This window comes from Malus domestica, chromosome 07, assembly GCF_042453785.1.
Source record: "Malus domestica chromosome 07, GDT2T_hap1".
NCBI classification, from domain to species: Eukaryota; Viridiplantae; Streptophyta; class Magnoliopsida; order Rosales; family Rosaceae; genus Malus; species Malus domestica.
This window is the reverse complement of record NC_091667.1, coordinates 5,439,369-5,456,791: the sequence shown is the minus strand read 5'-3', so window position 1 is coordinate 5,456,791 and position 17,423 is coordinate 5,439,369. Positions and strand designations below refer to the sequence as shown.

Sequence of the window (17,423 nt, the reverse complement as noted above, 5' to 3'; positions counted from 1 at the left end):
GTGCTACTTCTAGTTGAGCATCATTTCACTTTGAGCACCGCCTTATATCAAGTATCAGTTCAAGACGACGTCTAGTTACTTCGGCCCACATATGGACTGAATTTCAAGTCTCCAGCCAAAAGACTCTCTTGACTGAAGACTTAGGGGACTACTGTTTGTACCATACTTAGGGCCTCCGTATTTAGATCTCATATAAATACTCGGGGGACTCAAATGTAATTATGTAAGGAAGGGGCAAATATGTAATAAGTGATGAGCCCTTATTCTGTAAAATGACCCATCACTCTCCTCATTAGGGGAGGCCAATTCCTAAGTCATACCATCACCCTCTCAGAGCTCTCATCCTCACAGAAAAGCTCTCTCTCTCCCTCTTCAACATCTCAGAGAAATACAATAATCAGTGTGGACGTAGCCCAAACATTGGGGTGAACCACGATACATCTTGTGTTATTTACATTTCTTGCAGATTCACGGTCGGATTTACGTTGTTCCAAGACCTCCGATTTTGTGCATCAACAATATTAATAACAATCATATTCAACATCATTCCACAATCACCTCAAGTAACCCATTCCATGAATCAAGGAGACACGATATTAACATTTAATTACGTTAGTCAGTCAACCAGATCACATATCAATGCACGAAATTTAATAAAGGAATTCTACATAATTCCCTGCCTGGATTCCAAGTAATCACATGATAAATCTAATTTATATTCACAAGGTAGGTAATTCCCATTTACTCAAATCCAGGGTTATAGTCTAACTTATGGAAATGAGAAAGAGTAAGAATTCCAGACCACTCAATAGAATCCAACAAAATCGGGTTCCGGACCACTCAATGGAACCAAAATACCAAACGGTTTCTCATAATCTACCCAAACTTGTCATATGTAAAATCAGTGCCTACATCAAGGGAATGATGCACTGGCAAATCAAAACTTGGTTAAGATGTGACGCTCGGGTGAGTGATAATAATACAAGAATGTGATATTAAATAAAAACAGACCATCGATCACAATCTATAAACATCGAGTATAGAATCATGCTTTGTGAAATCATAATCAAGTCGTTGAAAACTCCGAATGAGTCACCTAGACATCCAACGACTTTTCCCATTCAAACCACCAAGATTCTAAAAAATCATCGTTCATATGTACATTAAAAACTAGGGCTAGAGAGACGCAGTTCGGCCAAAGCCTACATAAATAACCAAACAGGAAGTGGCCCTCCAAAGAGGATTAACTAATCAGAGCCATCCTTGAAAAAGTAACCAAGTAGGCAATGACCCCCCAATGCGGATTAACCAAGCAGAGTCACTCCTACAGCTGTTAGGAAGTGATTACCCAATACGGATTAACCAAGCATGATCACTCCTAAGCATACATAGCTATAAGGATCGCCCAACACAGATTAACCAAGCGCGATCCATATATAGTATGGTCCCCTAACGCGGATTAACCAAGCAGGACCACTAGTGACCCCCAATACGGATTAACCATGCAAGGTCAAGATAATCAGGTAGGTAGTGACCCCCAATGCGAATAAACCAAGCATAATCACCCATAAGTATAAATGACCATAAGGATCGCCCAATGCGGATTAACCAAGCGAGATTCATATATAGTATGGTCCCCCAATGCGGATTAATCAAGCAGGGTCATAGTCCTCTACTAGCCCTCAATTTACAGAACATTTCAATATGTAATTCGAATCACTTTTCCACAAATATTACCAATCCATGAATCAAATCACATTTAATAAAATAGATCGATGGCATTTTATAAAATAATCACATTTTAATAGAAAACACATTTATAAAACCATGTCATATCCGCAAAGGATATTAATATCAAGAATCGGGTAATCACCATATCACATATATTAATGTCACTCACTGAGACAAGTCTGCAAAGCTTCACTGAGTTTCTAATAATACCAATTTTTTTTAATTCAAATGGCTCGAGACATGTTGACCAAAAGTCAACTCTTAGTCAATAGTGAGGTCCACACCTTAGCAATTTAACCCTGAAGATCCGCCTATCAGATTTCTAATCTGTAAGCTCTCAAAGTCCCCATTACACTTCTAGAACCACATACTAAAATCCCATCACGATCCGATGGTCGGATCTCCGCCAATTACTAGAATTAGGTGGCGGTCAACAATTTATTTTACAAACTTAGAAATCTAATTTGGGAAGATTCATACATTGGATTCCCGATCCATCAGTTCCTAACATCCTCAAATATTACGTATTATAATGTATTAAAGTTTGGTGACAATCCAACGGTCGGATCGTCGATTTATATTTTGATCAAGGGATGTCTCATAGTGAAATTAGGTTCAAACGATCAAACCACGTCATACGAATATTAACTACAAAATCAGGACATCTATTTGAACTTAGAAAGGCATCGTCGGCCCACTGGCCACTCGCGGTAGTGAGTGGCGGTTTTTGGCGAATGGAAACCCAATTTTCCGACTAACTTCAAAAATTACCAAATTTCACAAAAATGTAGATCTCAATGAGTATATCAAGTTTCATACCTATGGCCAAGCCCAATTTGACCGGGAAAGGCCCCAAATTGACTCAAACCCGTCGAAAACCCTAAGATGGGTGTTCTTCGTTTCGACTTCCTTGGTGTTCCAAAACCCCTACAACTGATTGGGTCTTGTTCCTGGGTCCAAGGGGAGTTGATTAAGGGTGGTGGTGGGTGGTGAAACTCGTCGGATTGGAGGAATCACCGTCGAGCACCTCCGATGCTCCGATGAGGTTCTACACGAAATGGACTTTAAAAATCTTCAAATTTATGTGGAGATGGTAGATGGGGAGTTGTGGAAGATGTTTCAGATGTTGGATGGTGGTGGTTCGACGAAAAAAAAATGGCAGAAATCCCCGGAATGTGGTCAGTTAGGGTGCACGGGTGTGTTAGACAGGGAGGGTCTTTCTTCCTCCTTTTTTTTCCATTGGTTCTCCTTTCCTCCCCCATTTCTAATTGGCCCCTTTCCCACACTGTGGGAGTTTTAAAATAAATTAAAATCTATAGTTTAGTAATATAACTTCAAATATCTGTAACTATACCATTAAAACCCGGACTCGCAAACGGCTTTCGCCTATGCATTCGTGGCTTCGAGATCTTTTAGAAAACATTGCTTGTGACCTCAAGAGGTCAACGAATTTTAAAGATTCATTACGAAATTTCAAACCGATAACTATTCGATTTAATTCCATAAATTAACTGAATTAAAATTAACTAATGAAAATAACATAAACGTGAAATACGGATTTAAATAATGAGATACGTAAATAATAATGAAATTTCAGGGACGGGATTTCACACCTTTTGTCACACTCCGATCCCAACATACGTCCAGAATCGACGTGTAACAGTAGACTGTAGGGGGATGCCATGAAATACAACCGACATACTAAAATGAAATTAATAATATTTACAACAACTATGCAATAAAGATTACTCTCACTAGGGACAACATCCATAGGCTTCCAAAGGAAAGTCGAAAATAAATACGAGGAAAGATAGGGGTAACCTAACACTCCTAGCTGTCTGGCAACAATATGCTACTCCAAAGGCTCCACATATCAACTACACCTGCATAATCGCCCCTATACAGTGGGAACGGTGCACCCGATAAATCAACAACCCAGATAAGCCGCGAAACTCGTGTGAGTGACAATAATGCAACGTATGTGATAATATGAAAACGTATCCATCAATCACGGTTTATAACATAAAATATAAACTCAATACTTTATGAAATTATAATCAAGCCATTGAAAATCCCGAAAGAGTCACACACACATCCATCGACTTTTCTAAAACAAACCACAAAAATCACAGTCAATAGTTCATACAATACACTAAAAAGTAGGGTTAGAGTGACACAGTTCGGTTGAAGCCTACATCTTCGAAGTTGTCTTAAATAATTCAATCTAAGGAACCAATGAATCAAATGATGCAATTTTGGAACACTCAACAAAATATGATATTTTATTTCTCTAATTTTATCAATTTTTATATAACATGGGTAGAGAATTTGCATGAGTTGGCCATTGGTGAAAGACGGTAACTTTTCAAATCTTGGTGTTACAGATTGTTACATGTTTTTCTAAATAAAAACGATAGTTTTATTGTAAACTACACTAACAAAGGGGAGAAGAGTTTGAATTGGGACACAGTAGGTAAAAAAAGATTCTAATCATCAAGACAATTACCATTTTATTTTAGTTGTTAGGTGACTAATCAGCCTGTTGGGTTGTTAATGGGTAATTGTTAAGACACTTTAATTTGATATCACTATAATATACATGTGAGATTGATAGTGGTGATGATGGTGTTAGATGAAATTTTAACAACTCAATGAGTTGATTTGCCACCTCTGCTTATAGGACCATATTAATTTACGACACTTATTTTCCATAATTATTTTGTTCGATTTTCAAGTTCAATGACCATTTTTATCTTTATGAGGTGCCTCAAATTTAGAGACCTGATAAAAACTCTTTATTTATTTATTTTATTGGACAAAAGAAGAAGTGTGGTTGACGCACTTTGCTACTAACTTTCATTATAGTCTTAGTTCGGATATACTTGGCTTGACGCTGTCTCTTTCTCCCTTTCTACTTTTTCATCATATCTTGTTCCGCTTTCCATCCATTCCCTTGCAATGCAAGCAAAGTTCCCATGTAAAGAGAAATCAACCACCACAACCACTGCTACTCTATATAGTAATATACATGATGAAAGAATCTAACGGCCTCAATTTTCCAAGTTTTTCATATATAATAGCTACCGGGCGCTACCGATGATATATGTATATCTTTGAATTGTAAATAATGGGGATCTGTTTCGCGAAGCGGAAGAAATCGACGGCAGAGATAGTGCCGCAAAAACAACTGACGACAACAGTCCGACTGTACGGCTCTCCCAGCAGCACAAACTACATCCGATTTGCCCTCAAATACAAGGCGGCGGCTGTCTCACTTCGCTGCGTGGTGGTAGCCAGATCTAACGACGACAACGACGACAACGACGACACCGACGAAGATTATAGAAACTTGGAGGTGGCGATGGAGGTGGAGGAGGGCGGGTCATCGTCGGAGCCAGCTGAGAGGGTTTCAGGGCCACCCAATACTCTGCTGCAGTTGATGGAGGACAGATTCCCTCATCCGCCGCTTCTTCTTCAAACGGGGTCGTCCTCTGAAACCCAAACGACGTCGCTGGTGGCGGCGGTTGTGAAGCTGACTGAGCTGCAACACAGGAGCCTGGCGTGGCACTTGGAGAGGTTGGTGAGGTGGGTTACGGATCTGTTGAAGCGTCCGGGTAAAGGAAGAGGAGGGGTGGTTGATCCGACGGTGGGGAGTGCTCGGATGGAGTTAAGGAAGCTGGGGAGGAACTACTCGCAGCTTTTGGAGCTGATGTTGGAACACGCTCAGATGGAGGAGAGACTCCTCTTCCCCATCTTCAACTACTGTGATCCAGGTCACATCTTTTTTTCCTTTTTCCAGAAGAATATTTACCAATTAAACTTTTAGTTTTTTTTGGTATATATATTTGGAGTAATTAGGTTTTCATCCTTATTTTTACTACTCTATTGATTAAAACCTTATTACTTTTCAATTTTTGATCAAGGTCCTTTGTATTAATAATATCATTAATTATTTCAATAATAAAATATTTTTTATTTCTAAATATATTCATTTAATATTAAAAATGTTACAATTAGTATATTTATATTTATGGCTAAATTTTTTATCATATATTTTTATTTTTAGTTTGTACCCATTTTTAATTTGCAACCCTTTTTTAATTTGTACCAATTTTCCTTTCAATTTTAATTTGTACCCATATATTAATTTCTTTTTGTGCCCATATTTTTTAAAGTTTTATTTGTATTGTACCCATATTTTTTTATTTATTTGTACCCATTTTTATTTTTGCTAAATGTACCCATTTTGAAGAATGTACCCATGTTTTGATACAATAACTTTTTGGTTATTTTTTATGAATGTACCCATGTTTACACACACACACACAATAGTATATTTATATTTTAATATTTTTAATCCCATCAATTATGTTTTTTATTTAAAATCTCATTACTATAAACAACTATAAATTTTAAATTTTAATTTAAAAAATATAGTAACGTACATAGAAATAAATTATCAATTAATTTTAGGGACTTGGATCAAAAATTGAAAACCAAAAAAGTTTCAGTCAAAGATTATTCATAATTAGGGACCGCATCCAAAGTCTCCCTATATATTTTTAGGATTGCAAAAATAAAGGTATATGTAGGAATCTTCTATAAATATTTTCCGGCACCTAAACTTCTTGTCATTTGTAAGAATTTCCCATGAATATTATTTTGATGGAGTAAAAAACCATAAGATTATATATGTAAGTGAATATGGAAAGATTTTTCACACATACGCCATACTGTATAATGACATAAAGGGAAAAAGAATAAATTGCCATAAAGCTCGTCATTTTCGAAATTTGAATATAAATTTTTTTATTTACAAGTGAAAAAATACTACTAGATTGTAATACTAAGTGATATAATAATAAATTATTTTAAAAACCCAGCAAATGTCATAGCTTAGCTAAAATGTTGAGTTAAAACAAGGGAACTGTTATTAGCATTCTAAAAATCTCATTCTACACTCCTAAGAATCGTATATTTCTTTCTGATTATAAATTTTTTTTAGGGCAAAATGAAAATTTTAAAATGTTAATAACAATTATTATTAAATAAAGTTAAGATGGTAAACTAACCAAATAATTATGCAGGAATCTGTAAAGCTGCGAATGAAGAACACGCAAGGGACCTACCCATCATGAACGGCATCAAAGAAGACATCAAATCCATTGAGGTTCTTGACATTGGGAGTCGTGACTACAAAGAAGCTCTTTCTAACTTTTCTAAGCGCCTCAAATCACTACAGGTGATCCATGTTAACTGCTTCTTGTTATTGTTTTATTAGTGTTATACAAAGCTAACTAGTTAGTAATTTAATATAATATTAATTGCATGTTTAAATTCATTCCATAATCTTTTTTCATAATTCAAACTATTTATTTTTCTGGGTCTTCATTCAAAGATCTTTCTTACAGAATTTTATCCATATCGAAAAGAGTTTCAATATCAAATTGGGACAAAGAAAAAATAGACATGCACAGTGTTGCTAAAAACACAATGAAATGTTTGAGTAAACTGTCATTTAACCCCCTGAACTATCACGTGAGTTTCAATTTCCCTCCTGAACAATTTTTTTAGCCAATTGATCCCCTAAACTATGTTAAAGTGGCCAATTAACCCCCTACCGTTAAGTATCTTTAACTCCATCCAATTTTCTGTTAGAAAGTGTCATGTGCTTGGCACATGACCACCTTTTTACATTTTATGTCTAAATCTTTACAAATAAAACATATAAAACAAATATTAAAAAAAAAAAAAACTTACAAACCCTAAACTTAATCATTCAAAATAATAGAAAAGGTAAGGCTTTTTATATTAACACTCCACAAAATGTTGAATGCACCCCATATTAAAATTTAATATTAAATGACTTATTTACTCCACTATGCAATGACAATTTTGACCTTATTAGGTTTTAAAAAAAAAAAATTATAAATACACCCCAAATCACTTTTAGCGTATTATTTATCTTTTCAACTATCAAAACCCTCTCATCCTCCATTGTTGAACAAAATCCTAACCAATGAAACTACAAACATGTTGATTGAGAAAAATTGTTTTTGACGAATGAAACACGAAATCGATGTTTCTGAAGCTTCACATGAGGTAAGACTTCACATTTTTCATTGTTTTAGTGATTTCGATGACATCGATAATTATTTAATCTTGCGTTTGCTGCATTATTTTTCAATATGAACCCTAAAAGATGAATATGAATATGAATATGAATATATAAGTTTAAATAATGCAGCAAACGCAAGATTAAATAATTATCGATGTCATCGAAATCACTAAAACAATGAAAAATGTGAAGTCTTAACTCATGTGAAGCTTCAGAAACATCGATTTCGTGTTTCATTTGTCAAAAACAATTTTTCTCAATCAACATGTTTGTAGTTTCATTGGTTAGGATTTTGTTCAACAATGGAGGATGAGAGGGTTTTGATAGTTGAGAAGATAAATAATACGCTAAAAGTGATTTGGGGTGTATTTATAATTTTTTTTTTTTAAAACCTAATAAGGTCAAAATTGTCATTGCATAGTGGAGTAAATAAGTCATTTAATATTAAATTTTAATATGGGGTGCATTCAACATTTTGTGGAGTGTTAATATAAAAAGCCTTACCTTTTCTATTATTTTGAATGATTAAGTTTAGGGTTTGTATGTTTTTTTTTTTTAAATTTGTTTTATATGTTTTCTTTGTAAAGATTTAGACATAAAATGTAAAAAGGTGGTCATGTGCCAAGCACATGACACTTTCTAACAGAAAATTGGATGGAGTTAAAGATACTTAACGGTAGGGGGTTAATTGGCCACTTTAACATAGTTTAGGGGGTCAATTGGCTGAAAAAATAGTTCAGGGGAGAAATTGAAACTCACGTGATAGTTCAGGGGGTTAAATGACAGTTTACTCTGAAATGTTTATAACAACAATCAAATAAAATGATTTTTTATTTGGACGAATTTTTGTATGGAGTTGTAAAAAATGAAAGGTTTGGAACTTTGGATGATGAGAGAATATTATACAGTGGGGTCTACGTGATTAGCACTGTATTAAGTCATACAATATAATATTCTACACATAATAATATTACTAAATATATATTTTATTTGGACTTAATATGTAGGAGCGTTATAGACAACACTTTACGGAGGAGGAAAGAGAAGTATTGCCGTACATGGAGGCAGCCGAGCTGAGCAAAGAGCAGCAGCGGAGACTATTGGACGAGTGTTTGGATGTGATGCAACAGTCACACTCATCGCATTTGTTCAATTTTCTCCTTGAAGGGCTACTTCCTTGTGAAGCCATGCACTACTTGGACTTGATCTCCATGTCCACCAACAAACAACGAACAACTTCTCTGCTTCACATGATCATTTAGCTACTTATAACATCTTCCTCGTGCATATTTGTTGATAATTTGTTTTTTTAATTTTTCTTTTTTATGATTATATAGCACGAACAATATTTCATTGAGAAAGTTGGTGAGACTTAGATAAACTTGTGCAGTTCGAGACTTACATAGATAACTAGCCACAAACTCAGATATGCCCCCTATCGATCTTGTTGGTCGGTGGTCTACTAAAGCCAAATTGGTGTTGGAGTAATAATAGAAAATATGGAAGTAACACAAAAATTCCAATAATAATAATCATAAAAGAATTTCACAATATCAATTATATATGAAATTAATATAAACAACAAACTTTAAGGATTTGGATTGTTTGACGAGAATGATTAGGTGGAATCCTTTCCTGATTTCTCCAGATTATTGTTGCTCCTCAGAGAAGAAACCAACGTCAATGTCAGACTTCCCACCGGAGCTACTGTTCGACATCCTATCAAGGCTTCCGCCCAAGGATTTGATTCGATTCCTCAGCGTTTCCAAAGCTTGGAATGCCATCATCCGCCACCACCACTTCATCAAAGCTCATCTTCAACGCTCCATCCAAACCAATTCCTTTCGCACCATTTTAGTCAGGTCAATTGGCTCCCCCTCATCAGATTATTTTTCATCGGCTGTCAACGGCAGCGAAACGTTCCGGACAGTCGTTAAAATTGAGCGGCCGTTGAAATCCCCTGAGAGGTATCAGATACTGGGGTGCTCGATTCATGGAGTGGTTTGCATTTGCAATAGTCTCCGTACTAATGTCGCTTTGTGGAACCCGTCAATTCAAAAGTTTAAGATGATTCCCCTCCCAGCCATTGAGCAGCAGCAGCCATCATCAGATTTACATACATCCCTAGGGTTCGGGTATGATTCAGTTTATGATGACTTTAAACATTTGCGAATTGCGGAGCTTAGTAAGGGAGTCTTTGTGAGTTCTGAAGTTAGTATTTATAGCCTCATATTGAACTCATGGAAAAGGATCAAGAACTTGCCTCGCAATGATTTTAGTACACTGAATGTGTATGACACGGCGCTGGAGTTTTCAAATGGTGCTCTGTGTTGGCTAATGCCGAACAGATTAGATATGTATCGATTCATAATTCTGACCTTTGATCTTGCTACTGAAAAGTATCGGGAGTTTGACACCCCGGTGGATGAGGATTACAGTACCGTCATGGAGTTGGAGGTTTTAGGGGGCTCTCTATGTGTTTCTGTTCATGATTGGGACACCGGAAATGATGTTTGGATTATGAAGGATTTTGGAGGACCTTGGACCCTTCTGTATTCTATTAAAAAGGAAACTATGACTTGGTTGCTTAACTATTGCCCACCTTTGGTCTTCGCAAAGAACGGTGAAATGGCTCTTTTGAAGAAGGACGAGGAAGCATTTGTTTGGTTTGATTTAAAGGGAAAAATCGGATACCAAGATAATATTTGCGGTCTGCCACTTCGCTTTGATGCAAAGATATGCGAGGGCAGCCTTTGTCTTATTGATGGTGATCCCGTGATTGGTGGGAGGCAGTAGTTCTCTTCTACCTCTAATTTCAACCAGTGAAGGGATAAATTTTTTATTGTGACGGGAGCACGAGACGTGTTTTTATGTAAGTGGTGGGAAATTTTATTTTTTAAATTATTAACTTTTTAACACACATATCCTACCATTTGTATAGTGACACGTGGTGTACCAACTCATGTGTTGGTTACACTAAAAAATCTCTCACAAGGGTTTGTAGAGGTACTCAAAGCAACAAAAGATGACCTTAATTACGGTGGAAGGTGGGTAATTGGCTTGATAGGTTGAAATACAAGTACGTGAACTTATGTGCCTTGCTATGTACGCTTATTGATCTCTCATCTTTTGGCTAAGTGTTTTTTCTTTATTGTAACAGTATTAACTAGATAGTTTGCTAGTTGTCAGAATTGTTTCAAATCAATCGTTACCTTTCTCGTATGTTTGGTTGGTTGGTTTTCTTCTTGTGTCTGAATAACTGATGATGTGCTGCAATTTCCTGGCATCCGATTGACCGTGTTCCATGGTCTTTTCTCTTGATGTTTGTCCTGTTTCTGTTGAGAGCTTTGTAAGCATATTAATATTCGGAGGACAATTAACCATTTACGGATCAAATTAATGACATGCTTCAGATTCCCTTTTGAAAAAGGAACACACATTTTTCGTGCAACCTTGCTGCAAGGCCTTGAACATGCAACGGAACATGAATGTATGATGTTTTCTTGTTTGTCTCTTTTTGAGGGAGGACTGTCGTAGGTTTTTCTTTTAATTCGTTTACAGCACCTCCACCTCTAACAACCCACTCCACCCCACCCAATAGGCTGGCCCAAAGTGGAAGCCAGCTTTAAGGCCAGCACATAATGGATTGAGCAAGAGACCGGCTTACATGACGCCAGGCTGGCGTCAGCCATGTGAATTTTTTTTTTACCGTTGGCGCGTATGATTCAGGGTGCGCATTCAAGCGTTAAAAAAAAAAAGTCAAAATCTTAAGGGTCACGTGTCCACATTTAGGCTGTTGGATTTCATTTTAAAATAAAAGATTTACACACACACACACACACACACACTTAAACCATCTTTCACAAAAATTGTACTTTCGGAAATGACACGTGGCATGACAAGATTGGTTAGAATTTCTATCCGAAATTAAATTTTTTTTTTTTATTATTTTATAAAATTTAATATGAATTGACTAGACTCTTGCCCAGCTCATTTTTTAGGAGTGGAGATGCACTTGACCAATTACTGTTCATTGAAGTCAATTACTATTCATTTGGGTGGATTAAATGGACTTTGGGCCAACTCATTTTTTAGGGATGAAGTTGCTCTTAATCGGTAGTAGACACATTTTCTCTCATTTTGCACACTCTTATTTTCTTTTGTCCCTCAATTTTCTTCTAATTCGTTTAATCCGTAGGCCATAAATAACAAGCATGTGCAACAGAAAAACATTGTGCTGAATTCAGTTACACAATTCACTCATTTATAATGAAATCCTTCTCTTCAAATTCAAAATAGGAAGAAAAGAAAGTTTATAATGAAATCATTCTCTTCAAAAAGGAAGAAAAGAAAGTGGTGATTGACAATACAAAAACAGAGCCGTGATAGTGGTTAATATGTTAAGAATTAATTCCACATCAAGAAAAATGGAGATTTGCATGTGCTTATAAGTAGTTAGGCTACTCCATCTATTGTCAATTGATTTTATGGTAGAAGCTCAACTTCTTCATAATAGAATGCTATATTCACACGAAACCGCCCTCGCCTCACCTCGCGTCGCCTTGCCGCGTCATTCCTTGCATTGCAACACCATTTGTTGGTAGACATGCAGAGGAGGCGAGGCTATGAGTCACCCTTCCCCAAAATCTGTTAAAATGCAGCTAAAGATGGTGACTCTTCCAAACTGTTCCAGTATCTGTTCCAGTATCTGTTCAACCATGTCGCTGACTCTCTTGATCTTTAGGCAGCGGTAGACCACGGGATTTTCGGCGCTGGTGGGATTCTGGATGGAAATTGCTGAGAAACATTGTATTCATCTCAATGGCTTGGTAAATAAAATTGAACTCTTCAGTGCTTCATATGTCCATACCATATATATATATATATATGAGTATGTATATAGGAGAGATCCTAGTTTTTGTCAAAATATCTATGGAGATATATTGAAAACAAGAAAAGGAGAAGAGAAAAGAGAGATATGAAAGAATAGATTTCTTATCTGTTTATAAATAAAGAAAAAGAGAAAATAAAAATGAAAGTCCGTACTTGGGGTGTCAATAACTTCTTCAAGTATCTCTAGGAGACTCAATATGAGTCAAACAACAATACAAATGGTTTTGCGGCACTAATATAGTTATTAACATGAAAATTGAAAATCTAATACATGTTTCAGCAAATTTCTCAAATATTTCTAAGATATATATTGTGAGTCCCTACTATCACAACAAATGGTTTTGAAGTACTAAAACGTATTAATCTATCTTGTTGTGTCTACACCATTTGTTCCTTTCTATTAATCTTAGGTTAAAGTTTTATAACTTTAATTAATATTCGAAATAATTTTATAACTTAATATCCGACGTTGATTTCATTATAATGTTAATATAAATTTAACCCTTAAAAACGGATACCATCATCCGAATACCTCCATAGAGAAAGAAAAAAAAAATACCTTCATAAATCCCAAACACTTTATTTTCCGAATATTTTGAAAAAATAAAAATAAAATGAACATGTTTATCTTGTTATTCAAATAAAAGGTGCAAAATTAATTATAAACAAAAATTTGTTTTAACTGCCAACAAGTTTCTCACTTATCTCAACTTTCAGTCAGTTTTATGTACAGTTTAAGAATTTTCTCTCATACTGTTATTCATCCATTTCTCACTTATAACTCATAAAGACAATATGTTTTTTGTACAGTTTAAGAATCTTCCTCCTACTGTTATTCATACATATGCTCAGTCAGTTTTCTGTACTGTTTATGTTTTCTCTCAACTTCCAGTTTTCAGAAAGACATGCTCAATTTTCTACAATTTAAGAATTTTCTCTCATACTATTATTCATCCATTTGTCACTTATCTCAACTTTAAGTGAACTTCAAAAAGGTTTTTTGTACCGTTTAAGAACTTTTTTCTCGTACTATTATTCATCCATTCTCTCTTAGTCTATGTAAAAGCTCTGCTACCTTCTCTAGTATCGATTCTCTTGTGTAAACTCATTTACCACTCATCCCTCTTTTATTACCTAACCCTTTGTCACTGCAAAAAAAAAAAGAGATCGCAAGACGTATAACCTTGCCCGACAATGTGAAATCTTGCCCGCCTCTCTTTGTTTTGTCTTTCAATTAATAGATCTGGTGTTATAAGTATTCCCCAGTATATATTCAAGTCATTTCCAGTCTTTTGATGATCCAAAGTTCCATCAGTTCTCAGATATGGTTCACTTAGTGGTTTTATTGTCATAAGAAGATTAAAAGTGAATTAAAATTGATGACTTGATCAGATCTGAACCTCCACTCTTTAAGCATACAAGATAACGAACTAAAAGTCCTTGATCTCAAGGCATAGTAAAGAACTTAATGTAGACGTAACCCATCTACGACAATCCTTTGATAACAAGAAGTCAGAATAACTTGGGGCACAAGTAATCGGCTTAAATACACTTGTTCTACATCTGCCATACAGAGATGGCAGTGGCATGCCTTAGCACTTAGTTAGTTTTGATTGCAAGCCTCAAGGCATACGTCTAAGGCCCCACAAAGACACATTTCAGAACTAACTTTGTCCTCCTCTTGCAGCATCTCGGCAAGTCAGAGCCCGACAATCAACCAAAGTGCCAACTCCTTAGGAAGCTGTGTGCTCGAGCCAGGGACCTTGCCCAGCCAAATTTCCTGCCCGAATAGGAAGAATACTGATTTGCAGAGCTTGTGTCTGAAAGGGAAGGATTGGCAAATCGCTAAAATCCATCTCTCTATCTCATCTCCCTCTCTATGCAAATCCCTGAAATCCCTCAACAAATCCTCCCATCTCTCTCAGCCCATTCCGTGAGTTTTGGCTGAAGCACAGCCAAACACACAAACATGAACAATGCCTTTTTCAACCTCTACTTTAGAATAGACTGGGAAAACCGTAAATATTTCAAAATCTGTTCTGAGACAAAATTACCCTCCTAACTTTTAATAATTACCTTCCAACTCAACCACAACTTTGATGATAGTGGTGTAAATAAAGCAAAATCGAAACAATTTGATCCCTCCCTAATTTTAGAATAAAGAATGTTTGTAGAGGGGCTTGTAACCCGTATGTGAGGTAAATCATCTAGTTCTTATGAATAGGTTGTTCAAAGCTACATGATTTGAACGCATTGACCTTTTAGTTATGATTTATGGATCATTAAGTTAGTTTCTCAGATATTCGTTGTTCTATCGGTGGTTATTTTGTTTATTGGGGCTTTAATCTTATCTTTTGGTGTTCCAAAGAGCAGTCCATTATTGCTCATTTTAGTGCAAATCTGAATACCGCTCATTGTCTCACTCCTATGAAAAAACAGCATGGTTGTCTTACTTACTTTATGAACTTGGCTTCTCATTGCAGTTTCTAATGCTTCTCTATTTGTGATAACCTCAGCGCCACTTATATAGTTGCCAATTCTGTTTTTTTTGCTCGCACTCGCCATATCGAGCTGATTATCATTTTGTTGAAAAAGTAGTATTGGAAAACCATCGTGATCACTTTGTTCCTTCTGCTAGTCAGCATGCTGATATGCTCACCAAGCCTCTCCACAAGATGTGCCATTGGCCCTTATTGTGAACTCAAAATATATTGTATATTTAAGAACGAATGAAATCATCAGAAATTCTTTTTCTACACTATACGACACCATGTCAAGACTTAATTTCTATAAGAAGTGGTGCATTACCAAATCCTGAAACTATAAAGCAATCTCGAAACCTAATAACAAGAAAACAATCTTTATTTTTATTCCACTAAAAAAACCTTAATAAATTACTATCTACTAAAACCCAGCAAAAAAGCACTGTTTATCGTGTGAGAGAAAGCACTGCTTATTAACAGTGTTTTGACGCTTTTGCCCCTATTTTGTTTTCCCGCACACTATCTTTTGTCAAATTCTACAGTGAAATGACGGAACTGCCCATGAAGGACGCATGTGGATCGTCTGAATGAAAACCTGTCGACACGCTGTGTTGTCGTTCTCTCTCTTCGACAACACTCTTCTTCTCTGACGAAAAATCTCACCAGAGGTCCAGAAACCTCCAGTTCTTCCCATCAAACCAATTCGTCGGTCATACAACGAAGCCGCGGAAGGTTTCTAGGTGCTGTTTTCAGTTTTTGCTTTGGATAGGTGCTGTTTTCAGATTTTGTGCATCTTATTTTCGAAGTGATTCATCGATGCTTTGCACATGTTAGTCTTCTACTCATTTGTTAAGAATTGTGAATAATAGTTGTTAAATATTATGGCATTATAAAATCCTTGCTTCTGTAATTGTGATATGATACAGTATATTTGCTTTATTTAATTATAATTTTCGTGTGATGGAAAATTTTAAATTTGATTTATGTGTGTATGATTTTATCCCTTCTCAGATATCCATCTTTTGGTTGGAGGGACTAAACTTATGGGGTGTGATATCCATGCACCCTTTTTTACCTCTTACACATTTTTTTAATTTTCGACCGTCGGATCGGATGAATTGAAGAAAATCAAAGAATAAAAATCAATAAGGGTGTATGAGAAGTAAAAAATGGTGTGTAGATAGCACACTCCAAACTTATAACATGTGGTATTAATTCTCAAAAATTGTGGCTGTGATTTGGAAACAATCGGTAACTAAAAGCAAAAGGTTTTTTTTTAATCAACTTAATACCGAGGGATTCAAAGAGTATTGTTATAACGTACTGAATTTCATCACCATATCTGAATATACAATTCTTAGGAATGGACGCTCCACTCCTGTGCATTTGTATAAAATTTACTTGATTATCGAATGTTACCATTTCTTACAAAAAAAATTAGAATGGGGCAGGAGTTAGTTTATGTGAGGATTTATGATCCTAAATTCAATGCAGGTTCAAATGAACAAGAGGAACATAAAGGCAAAGAAGAACAGGCAGGTGACAATTACCAACGATGAAGAAGACGGTAATGCCATCGGGCTCAACAGACGGAGCTCCTTCAAGCTTGAGTCCAACAGAGGTTGCACCTCTCAACTTGAGTGGCAAATGAAGAGCTAGAAGGAACATCCACTGATTCCCAAAGCCTCTATGCAAGGGTGAGTGTATAGCCCATACACTACAAATGTTGTTTAGTTGACTTAAATTGGTTATTGTAATTGACTCAAATTTGTTACAAGGTTTCAGGAGACTCTGGTTTTTTTTGGATTTTAAGACAGAAATAGTGAATTTAATTATAAGTTGGTCTCACTCTGCAAAATTTGGTTTCCCTTGCTTCATCTTTTCTTGTAGAAAAATGTAAATTTGATGTCCTAGTTTCCGAAATGTTGTTTAATCTACTGATTAGATTTCTAGGAATTTGATTTCATTGACTTTATGGGCATTTGCATCAATAATCAATAAATTTAAAAAGCCATTGATTGCATGATCTGAGTAACCTTGACACACTGCTCAGGTCAGCTATGGCTTTTGGATGGTTAAGGAATAAGTCGTAAACCTCATATTTTTATTTTTCTCTCTTCTTTCCTCTTTATTTTTTTCTTGGTACAAGTTTTTATTTATTCTTTTATTTTGAAATATTATTCTCTTGGTTCCAGCTC

The 17,423-nt window shown here is 35.8% G+C and overlaps 2 protein-coding genes and 1 long non-coding RNA gene across 4 annotated transcripts; all 3 read left to right on the top strand.

Moving 5' to 3' along the window:
* The first annotated feature begins 4,620 nt into the window (after positions 1-4,620).
* On the top strand, positions 4,621-9,250 carry LOC103420560 (uncharacterized). Of its 2 annotated transcripts, none has more exons than XM_029105325.2 (3): positions 4,621-5,504; positions 6,819-6,973; positions 8,857-9,250. In XM_029105325.2, exons 1-3 carry the CDS (start codon positions 4,859-4,861, stop codon positions 9,109-9,111), a joined length of 1,056 nt encoding a protein of 351 aa, XP_028961158.1. In that variant the 5' UTR covers positions 4,621-4,858; the 3' UTR covers positions 9,112-9,250. The 2 variants fall into 2 exon arrangements, with proteins under 2 accessions (XP_028961158.1, XP_070680629.1); XM_070824528.1 differs by having other exon boundaries at positions 4,663-5,504; positions 8,868-9,250.
* Positions 9,251-9,344: 94 nt separating this feature from the next.
* LOC114825814 (F-box protein CPR1-like) lies at positions 9,345-11,000 on the top strand. Its single transcript, XM_029104823.2, has one exon. The coding sequence runs from the start codon at positions 9,464-9,466 to the stop codon at positions 10,643-10,645; it is 1,182 nt and encodes a 393-aa protein (XP_028960656.2). The 5' UTR covers positions 9,345-9,463; the 3' UTR covers positions 10,646-11,000.
* A 4,833-nt stretch (positions 11,001-15,833) lies between these two features.
* Positions 15,834-17,063, top strand: LOC114825764 (uncharacterized). The gene is made up of 2 exons (XR_003774563.2): positions 15,834-16,054; positions 16,720-17,063. It is a non-coding gene; the product is annotated as an uncharacterized lncRNA (long non-coding RNA).
* Positions 17,064-17,423: the final 360 nt, after the last annotated feature.

Bases quoted from the DNA above. Each gene is read 5' to 3' on its own strand.
- LOC103420560 (XM_029105325.2), top strand. From the start codon at position 4,859: ATGGGGATCTGTTTCGCGAAGCGGAAGAAATCGACGGCAGAGATAGTG. The intron at 5,505-6,818 runs GTCACATCTTTT...ATAATTATGCAG, and splicing joins CTTCAACTACTGTGATCCAG to GAATCTGTAAAGCTGCGAAT. The intron at 6,974-8,856 runs GTGATCCATGTT...CTTAATATGTAG, and splicing joins AGCGCCTCAAATCACTACAG to GAGCGTTATAGACAACACTT.
- LOC114825814 (XM_029104823.2), top strand. From the start codon at position 9,464: ATGATTAGGTGGAATCCTTTCCTGATTTCTCCAGATTATTGTTGCTCC.